The 10,000-nt window shown below is 34.6% G+C and overlaps 1 protein-coding gene across 1 annotated transcript in view; it reads right to left on the bottom strand.

Annotated features, from left to right (window-relative positions):
* Positions 1 to 9,041, bottom strand: part of LOC137621226 (serine protease grass-like) — a 17,110-nt gene extending 8,069 nt beyond the window's left edge. The window contains exons 1-8 of the mRNA XM_068351625.1: positions 8,867 to 9,041; positions 8,207 to 8,374; positions 7,234 to 7,419; positions 6,877 to 7,059; positions 6,395 to 6,583; positions 4,783 to 4,830; positions 3,795 to 3,858; positions 3,164 to 3,239 (exon numbers count right to left, since the gene is read on the bottom strand). Coding sequence (XP_068207726.1) covers positions 3,164 to 3,239; positions 3,795 to 3,858; positions 4,783 to 4,830; positions 6,395 to 6,583; positions 6,877 to 7,059; positions 7,234 to 7,419; positions 8,207 to 8,374; positions 8,867 to 8,999 — 1,047 coding nt within the window. The 5' untranslated portion in view covers positions 9,000 to 9,041. The remainder of the gene's footprint in view (positions 1 to 3,163; positions 3,240 to 3,794; positions 3,859 to 4,782; positions 4,831 to 6,394; positions 6,584 to 6,876; positions 7,060 to 7,233; positions 7,420 to 8,206; positions 8,375 to 8,866) is intronic.
* Positions 9,042 to 10,000: the final 959 nt, after the last annotated feature.

The raw sequence follows: 10,000 nt of genomic DNA, 5'->3' as shown, positions 1-10,000 counted from the left end.
CCGTAGTAGTCCCGATCGGCTGCCTTGAATGTATATAGAATAAAAACTCGAGCCCTTCAATTATATAACCCTTCTCACATCCAGTCAGTCGTTCCAGAATTAATTCCACTCCAGTGACATTCAATCATCTCTTTTCTATCTTGCAAAGGATGTCGCTCAAAATATATATCATAAGTGGCCATTTTGGACATGCAATCACAAGATGAAATTCATAGTTAAGGCATTTCTTGACCTATTTACTCTCTCTCTCTCTCTCTCTCTCTCTCTCTCTCTCTCTCTCTCTCTCTCTCTCTCTCTCTCTCTCTCTCTCTTTTGAATACGCCTGATCTCAGTAAACAACAGAAATGAAAATTCCTGTGAAAAATGTATAAGGCGTATTGAGTAATAAAAGATGAGTGAATACGAGATAAATATTGCATTATTTGTCTTATACAAAATGACAGTAAATCTAACTCTTACAATAAATAAATAGAAACTTGAGTATACACTGCAAAGCTTTCTCACAAACACAAACAGGTCACTTTAAAATTGGCCTTAACGCTTAGATTCGATTAACTTTTTTTAACCGTTCCCAAAACGTTTTGGACAAGAGCATCGTTCAAATTGAACCCTGGTGAACAAATTGTTATGGGATTTGTTTTGAAAAATCTTTTTCCACTTATTTTTGTTATACACAAACAAGCCTTAATATAATTTCATTAGAAACTAAATTTACACAACAGTTTAAAATGTCACATCTTAAATATATCGTTAACAAAGCATACTAGCAAGTACTTTATATAAAGAAAATGACATATAAGTGTATACATACATACATACATACATACATATAAATATAAATATAAATATAAATATAAATATATATATATATATATATATATATGTATATATATATATATATATATATATATATATATATATATATATATATATATATATTCAGTATATATATACACACATGTATATATATATAAAAATATGTATATATGTATATATATGGATGGTGTGAGAGCTGAGATGTTGAAGGAAGGGGCTGTGACTGTACTTGAATGGTTGGTGAGATTGTTTAGTATGTGTTTTGTGTAGTCAATGGTACCAGTAGATTGGGTTTGTGCATGTATTGTACCACTATATAAGGGTAAGGGAGATGTGCATGAGTGTTGTAATTCAAGAGGTATTAGTTTGTTAAGCGTAGTTGGAAAAGTGTATGGTAGAGTAATGATTAATAGGATCAAGGATAAAACAGAGAATGCAATCTTAGAAATACAGGGTGGTTTTAGAAGAGGTAGGGGTTGTATGAATCAGATTTTTACAGTAAGGCAGATATGCGAGAAATATTTAGCAAAAGGTAAGGAGGTGTATGTTGCGTTTATGGATCTAGAGAAAGGGTATGATAGAGTTGATAGGGAAGCAATGTGGAATGTGATGAGGTTATATGGAGTTGGTGGAAAGTTGTTGCAAGGAGTGAAAAGTTTCTACAAAGGTAGTAAAGCATGTGTTAGGATAGGAAATGAAGTGAGTGATTGGTTTCCGGTGAGAGTGGGGCTGACACAGGGATGTGTGATGTCACTGTGATTGTTCAACTTGTATGTTGATGGAGTGGTGAGAGAGGTGAATGCTCGAGTGCTTGGACGAGGATTAAAACTGGTAGACGAGAATGACCATGAATGGGAGGTAAATCAGTTGTTGTTTGCGGATGATACTATACTGGTTGCAGACACAGAAGAGAAGCTTGGCCGATTAGTGACAAAATTTGGAAGAGTGTGTGAGAGAAGGAAGTTGAGAGTTAATGTGGGTAAGAGTAAGGTTATGAGATGTACGAGAAGGGGAGGTGGTGCAAGGTTGAATGTCATGTTGAATGGAGAGTTACTTGAGGAAGTGGATCAGTTTAAGTACTTGGGGTCTGTTGTTGCAGAAAATGGTGGAGTGGAAGCAGATGTACGTCAGAGAGTGAATGAAGGTTGCAAAGTATTGGGGGCAGTTAAGGGAGTAGTAAAAAATAGAGGGTTGGGCATGAATGTAAAAAGAGTTCTATATGAGAAAGTGATTGTACCAACTGTGATATATGGATCGGAGTTGTGGGGAATGAAAGTGATGGAGAGACAGAAATTGAATGTGTTTGAGATGAAGTGTCTAAGGAGTATGGCTGGTGTATCTCGAGTAAATAGGGTTAGGAACGAAGTGGTGAGAGTGAGAACGGGTGTAAGAAATGAGTTAGCAGCTAGAGTGGATATGAATGTGTTGAGGTGGTTTGGCCATGTTGAGAGAATGGAAAATGGCTGTCTGCTATAGAAGGTGATGAATGCAAGAGTTGATGGGAGAAGTACAAGAGGAAGGCCAAGGTTTGGGTGGATGGATGGAGTGAAGAAAGCTCTGGGTGATAGGAGGATAGATGTGAGAGAGGCAAGAGAGCGTGCTAGAAATAGGAATGAATGCGAGCGATTGTGACGCAGTTTCGGTAGGCCCTGCTGCTGCCTCCGAGGCCTTAGATGACCGCGGAGGTAGCAGCAGTAGGGGATTCAGCATTATGAAGCTTCATCTGTGGTGGATAATGTGGGAGGGTGGGCTGTGGTGCCCTAGCAGTACCGGCTGAACTCGGTTGAGTCCCTTGTTAGGCTGGGAGGAACGTAGAGAGTAGAGGTCCCCTTTTTTGTTTTGTTTCTTTTGTTGATGTTGGCTACCCCCAAAAATTGGGGGAAGTGCCTTGGTATATATATATATATATATATATATATATTTATATAGATATATATATATATATATATATATATATATATATATATATATATCCCTATTGGATATGTATATATAAATATATATATATATATATATATATATATATATATATATATATATTTATATATATATGTGTATTTATATATACATATATATATATCCCTGTTGGATTAATATATATATATATATATATATATATATATATATATATATAGATAAGTGTATATATATATACAGTACATATATATATACATATATATATATATATATATATATATATATATATATATATATATATATATATATATATATATACATGTGTGTGTATCCAAAAGGGATAAACATTAAGTTGATTGCACTATATAATTCGATTTAAACCTAGAATCTTATCATGACTCAATGAGCAAAACTTGTAGACGATCCGCACCATATACTTAACAGAGACATTCCGTAGAACTTCCCTTGGGAATTTTCTTCTCTCTCCGTGGAAATCTCGTTGGCGCCTGTTGGGAGCAAAGGAATAGATGTCGTGCATAAGATTCATAAATTCAAGTCTTCTAAAATATGTTTATTAACACTAATGTCATAGTTAATGCGGTATAGATATGTAGCTATAATATTAAAAGGCACCAATCGGTCAGCCTTAAACAGTCTCTCTCTCTCTCTCTCTCTCTCTCTCTCTCTCTCCATTCTATTTTAAAGGTAAGGTCTAAAGGTGTCTGGTTCCAGTTCCAGTTTCATCAGGATAGATGCTCACCCAGAACGTCAGCTGAGCAAGCGCCCCCCCCCCCACACACACACATTAATGCCCAACCACAGCAGTGGCCTTCGGAGTAAACAGTTTAAACACACGGTCCCAGGCTAGGATCGATCTGCTACCATGCGAATACTAGCTGAACCAGTTACCACTATACTAGCCAAGATTTTCCCCTTTCTCAGTGACTAGCTACTGGTTCTTTTCTATTCGACGGAAAGTTTAAATTTTATTAAATGAATTCATCATAACACGACAGAAACTGCAGCTAAGCTCAACATTTCCAAGTAATAAAAAGACTTACGTTTTCCGAAGTGCGCCGATGCGAGACCTAGCGAAGATAGGTTCAGGATATGAGTTTCCACAAGCTGCAGAAAATAAATATAGATTAACGTTGATATTTCAGTTGCTCTGATAAATACATCACTACCCTGAATAAAATAGTATATATATATATATATATATATATATATATATATATATATATACATATATATATATATATATATATATATATATATATTATATATATACATATATACATATACATAAATATATACACACACACACACACACATATATATATATATATATATATATATATATTTATATATATATATGTGTGTGCATACTTGGTTTGTTAGTGTATGTGCGTATATATATATATATATATATATATATATTATACATACATACATATATATATATATATATATATATATATTATACATACATATATGTATACATATACATACATATATATTCATATACATATATATATATATATATATATATATATATATATATATATATATATATATATAGATAGATATTACAACAGTTAACAAGTAATAAACATGAAGTAGACCTTATGAAAAACTAAGTATATGAAAAAGAAACTATTATTCCTCCCTTGAAATATAACTTTCATAAAGAAACCCGCTTAGATAGACAGTATTCATGACCAAACTAGTATAGCAGTCTCTGGTCCAATAATGATTAAATGATCATTACGTTGTTTAATTAATATGGCAGTCGATTTAATCAGTCACACCCAACTTGTTTAATCTTCTTAGGCCGCTAATCAAGAGGGAGAATTTTATTATAATTACTTTTTTTGGCGTTTATCACGGATAAAACTATTAAAAAAGTGTAATATCTGGAACATACTATAGAAATATATAATTAAGAACATTGATGAATATTAATTAAACCAAGATACAATATACTGGAAAAGTTCACGAAAATCTTTTTGGGAAATTGATAAGAAATCCATACTTTTAAACGCTTACCGAAGTTGGTTCTAGGTGCAGAGATATGAACAATATCCGTTTCCTGTTCTGAAAAGAGAGAAAGAGAGGGGGAGAGAAATTGAGTACATAGAAAATCGATATTTCTATCTGCCTAGCTATCAGAAGAGATTGCCAGGTCATCCTAGGTCCTAACTTGCATGAGAGGTGGCCAGGACGCAGTTTTCCAATGTGTGTACCAGAACTCCCATGTTTTGCCTACCAGCCAGGAATCCTATAATTATTTCGCCCACCATATCCAATGTGTGTGTACCTGCCTTATCTTAATTATCTAAATAATAATTTAGTTCAACTGGTATTTTCTCTGCTGTGGCTCAATTCACTTGTAATTTAACGTAATCTCATTGCTCCTCTGTTCTTGCAAGCGGTACATGCAATTCAATCACTTAGTTCAATTGATATTTGCTCTGCCATGGCTTACTTCGCTCGCAATTTAACATTATCTCATTGGTCCTCTGTTCTTGCAAGAGGTACAAGCAATTCAATCACTTAGTTCAACTGGTATTTGCTCTGCCGTGGCTCACTTTGCTCGAAATTTAACATTATCACATTGCTCCTCTGTACTTGCAAGCGGTGCATGCAATTACATCACTTAGTTTAACTGGTATTTGCTCTGCCGTGGCTCGCTTGGCTCGCAATTTAACATCATCGCATTGCTCCTCTCTATTGGCAAGCGGTGCATACAATTAAATCACTTAGTTCAACTGGTATTTGCTCTGCCATGGCTCACTTGGCTGGCAGTTTAACATTATCGCATTTCTCCTCTGTACTGGCAAGCGGTGCATGCAATTCAGTCGCTTAGTTCAACTGGTATTTGCTCTCCTGTGCCTCACTTAACTTGCAATTTAACACTATCTCATTGCTCCTCTGTTTTGGGAAGCGGTGCATGCAATTAAATCACTTAGTTCAACTGGTCCTTGCATGGCCAGCTGCATTGAGCATTCTTGGATCATTTTCCTCTGTCCTTGCGGAAAGGCAGTGCAGACAGTGATATCTGGTAGTCGTCCTGCATTGGGTACAAGTTTTCATGGGTGGTAGGCAGAGTGAGATAGTTCTCAGACACAAGTTGGAAAACTGCTGGTAGGGCATTCCATGTGTGGTTTCACCGCTATCGACTTCATGAATTAAATACAAACCTATTTATTAATACTCCATGTATGACAGGAATAAGAAAATAGCCCTCAAAGTAAAAGTAAGTATTCTTACTGATGTAATGAAAATTGACTTTTGAAACAAGTATTCGTATTTTTTCTTTTGCAAAATATGAGTAATAAATGATAGCTACATCTTGAAAAACTAGGATAAATAAAATAAATGCTTGATAGCTTAGATCAACTACTAACTGATATTATTTAAAGGAAATTGAATAAAACTTAAATTGTATAGGAGTCGAAACGATTTAGAATTTTCCAGTTTATATAACAACCTTTTCAAAGTGCACAACTGAAGTCGGATTATTTGAAGCTAGATGTTATTTGAGGATGGCATTAGTCCCTAGATTAATATGTAAAAAATTAAATAGCACTACAACAACTACGTCATTTCAACAGATAATGAGGACAAAAGTAGTTGACATAATTGGTTCGAGATTTACCTTTTTCAAGTGGACAGCACCGCAACCGACGCTGTTTATCACAGAATACGGCCAACGTACTTTTGGACGGTCTATATTTATCCTTTGAGCAAGTTGGTGAATCAATGCATGATCCAGGGTCCCCTTCAGGTAAACGGCAGGAATCTCCTTCTGCAAGTACTTTGGTGTCCAAGGGGTTTTCGGGGTGTCCTGGTAACACGTATAGCAAATTATTGTTGTCTGTCGTTAAGAGCGTCCACATACTGCTTTAAAACCAATTTCAACTTTGTGTAGGGAAATACCACACCAAGATTTTATAAAAATTATATCAATGGAAAATTTTTCTAAAGTTACTTTTTAATCTATCAAGTAAATAAAAGACAATCTCAGGGCACATGATCCTCTGATGTATAAAACTGCAAACTCTGCAAGACACTTCACCAGCACGAGATTCAGAGATGTAACAGTGATACATTGACGTAAAGCTTAGTCTCTCAACTTACCATCTGAACTACCACCTTGAGCTGTAAGACAGCATACGAGAAGTGACGGCTCATGGCAGTATTTGACGTATGTTAAGGCTGTGACGTTCTGAGCTTTAGCACACTCAGAGATTTCCCAACATGTCCCACGTTCCCTTTCCGAAATGAAACAGTCGTCACCTCTCTTGAAAGTTGATGCTGGTTCTTACCCCGTTAGAAGAGGAAGAAGAAGGTGTTTACTTCATATTTTTCCCAAGTACAAGAAAAAAAGCTTGGTAATAATTATCCATTCGGTTTGTATAGATGTGTGTCAATTAATATATCTTGCAGATTTTTTTTTATAAAGCCAATACAGTATGAATTGGAAAAAGTTTATACCTTCCTTTTGGCAACAGATCAACCCGCCATCTTGGTCACAGTATGTCACATCTGAAGACGACATAAGTTTATTGCTGTCCCTTGAGCAGGAGAACCTTTGAACACAAATTCCAAAATGACCTTCTGGTAATTGGCAAACATCACCTTCTCTTTGTTCCTTTGGCGAAAGCGGCTCTTCTGTCACGCCTGAAATTAAATATATATATAACCACGCTGTTTACAGTAATTTCTCAGCTCTGAAAACTGTATTCCTGATTAGTGCCACGGAAATCATATAAATTTTCGTTTTTAAGTCTTGCCTTGTTATTAGTTAACTAATAAATAGGTCACGATTGAGAAATACAAAGTCAAGCTTCAGCTTCAGAGCCAAATATAAATACAATACAGTACATAATCGCAAGAAATATAAAAATTCTTAGTGACTTCAGTCAACTTCTTTCAAAATTTTACCTCCAGGATTTTTCCATAATTATTTTTACCAAATGGCCTTATCATCTATTTTAAAATTTCATATATATAAACACCTTTTCCCCACTTGACTAACAGGTGGAAAATCCAAGGAGTTCTGTTTGAATAAAATTAGCTTCTAGTCGAGCCAATGAAAATGCTTAAGACCCAAAACCTACGCAACGCAAATCAGAATAAAATCTATTCAGGACCGGAGAGGTACAGGTCTAAGGGCACTGAACTATGGAGGCCAGCTTCATTGGATTTTTAAGTTCCGAACTTCCGGACCCCCACCCTCTTTACTGTACAGTCACTGCTCAATGGCACTAGTTCTCATCTCATCTCATTATCTCTTGTTCTTAACCTATGTCAAACCCTTTTAAAAACAATCTTGTAGGCTGCCCAAGAGCAAGATCCCGTGCCATGTCAAATGAGGCATGGCAATCTTGACCAATCACCAATCAGGGATAGAATAATACTGGAAATATCAAAGTAAGATGTTTGAGAATGACTCGAGTTGTGTTACCTCCATCTGGGCAGCATATCGTGGCGGTAGGTCGGTCGCAGAAGACATAGTCCTTCAAGCTGAGCAGATGTTCCAACGCTGGACAGTCGCCGATATCTCGACAAATTCCGTCTGGGTGGGTTTGGTTGAAAGTGCATCTTCGTCCATGGGCAACAGGTTTAGGCACTTCTGAAATTAAGTTGATGAAACCAATATTATATTAGCACGGGCTCTTGCTTTAAGAGCATTATGTACCAGGATGTATTTGTGTATTACCCATTATACTCAGTTGAAAATGAATAATTCAGAATTAATAAAAATCTATACTTCAAGATTTAGGCTAAATTGTTAATTGAAAATAAAAGTTTCTTATGATTTACCTCAAATAACAAGCTGCATTTAATCTTACCCTACGACAATTAACGAGTGAATTGAACAATAAAAAATCAGAACATTTAATCAGTTTTACAAAAAGGTTAGATTGACAAATTAATATAAATCTCAATACACACACACACACACACACACACATATATATATATATATATATATATATATATATATGGTATATATATATATATATATATATATATATATATATATATATATATATATATATATATATATATATATATACATGTGTGTGTGCACATATTTCAAGACAAGTCAATGGTCAAATACCTCCTTTCTTGGGACAACAGACTCCTCTACTTCCGTCCTCCAACTTGCAAAATATTGGAAACTTGGCGAGAAACGGATCTTCTTCGGCTGGACAATTGGGCAAAGCCTGGCAAATGCCCACACCTATGTCCATGTGGCATTTCAGATCTGCTTTGTATAAGCTTTGACTTCTTATTTCCGCTGAAATATATTGTAAACCATAGAAGAAGACAAGAAAATAAGTTCTCAAATCCTATGCTCTATATATGTATATATATATGTATATATATATAAGTATATATATTTATATATATATATATATATATATATATATATATATATATATATATATATATATATATATATATATATATATATATAATGTGTGTGTCTGTGTTATGGTTAGTTTCGATGTTAAAAGTTTGTTCACTTGTGTACCTGTTAAAGATGTATTAGAATTCCTGAACATTGAACTTAACAAACATTTTATGTCTTTACCTAAACATGTGATTTTGGATTTAATTAGACTATGTGTTGTCGACACCAGTTTTCCATTTAATGGGAGATTTTACAGACAAAAGTTTGGAATGCAGATGGGTAATTGTTTGTCACCAGTTTTATCGAATATTTATATGGAATTTTTTGAAAGTCGAATAGCTAGAACAATTTTATTAGACGACATTTTCTGGGTGAGATACGTTGACGACGTATTTGCTATACTAAAAGCTTGCTCTGATATTCATAAAATTTTAAGTGATCTCAATAATCTAGTCCCCTCCATAACTTTTACCGTCGAAAAAGAAGACAATGGTGCTATTTCATTTTTAGATGTGACAGTCATAAGGTCAACTATGAACTCTAATTTTAAATTCAAGATATACAGAAAACCCACAAACAATAATCTTATAATAGATAGCTATTCATGTCATGAATCAGATGTTAAGCTGTCTGCATTAAGGTCTATGTTCCTAAGAGCCCTCAATATTTGCAGTCCCGAATATATTGACGAAGAATTCAGAAATATATATCAAATAGGTTTTCAAAATAATTTTAGCACACAAGACATAGACAAAAGCCTGGCACTTGCAAGAAAATCTTTTTATTCGGCCCAAAGGAATATGATAAGTAAAACTCATTTTCTGTCCCTACCATACC

Source organism: Palaemon carinicauda, chromosome 27, assembly GCF_036898095.1.
Source record: "Palaemon carinicauda isolate YSFRI2023 chromosome 27, ASM3689809v2, whole genome shotgun sequence".
Classification (NCBI taxonomy): domain Eukaryota; kingdom Metazoa; phylum Arthropoda; class Malacostraca; order Decapoda; family Palaemonidae; genus Palaemon; species Palaemon carinicauda.
Note: the sequence above shows the minus strand (reverse complement) of the source record. Positions and strands in the feature narration are given on the sequence as shown.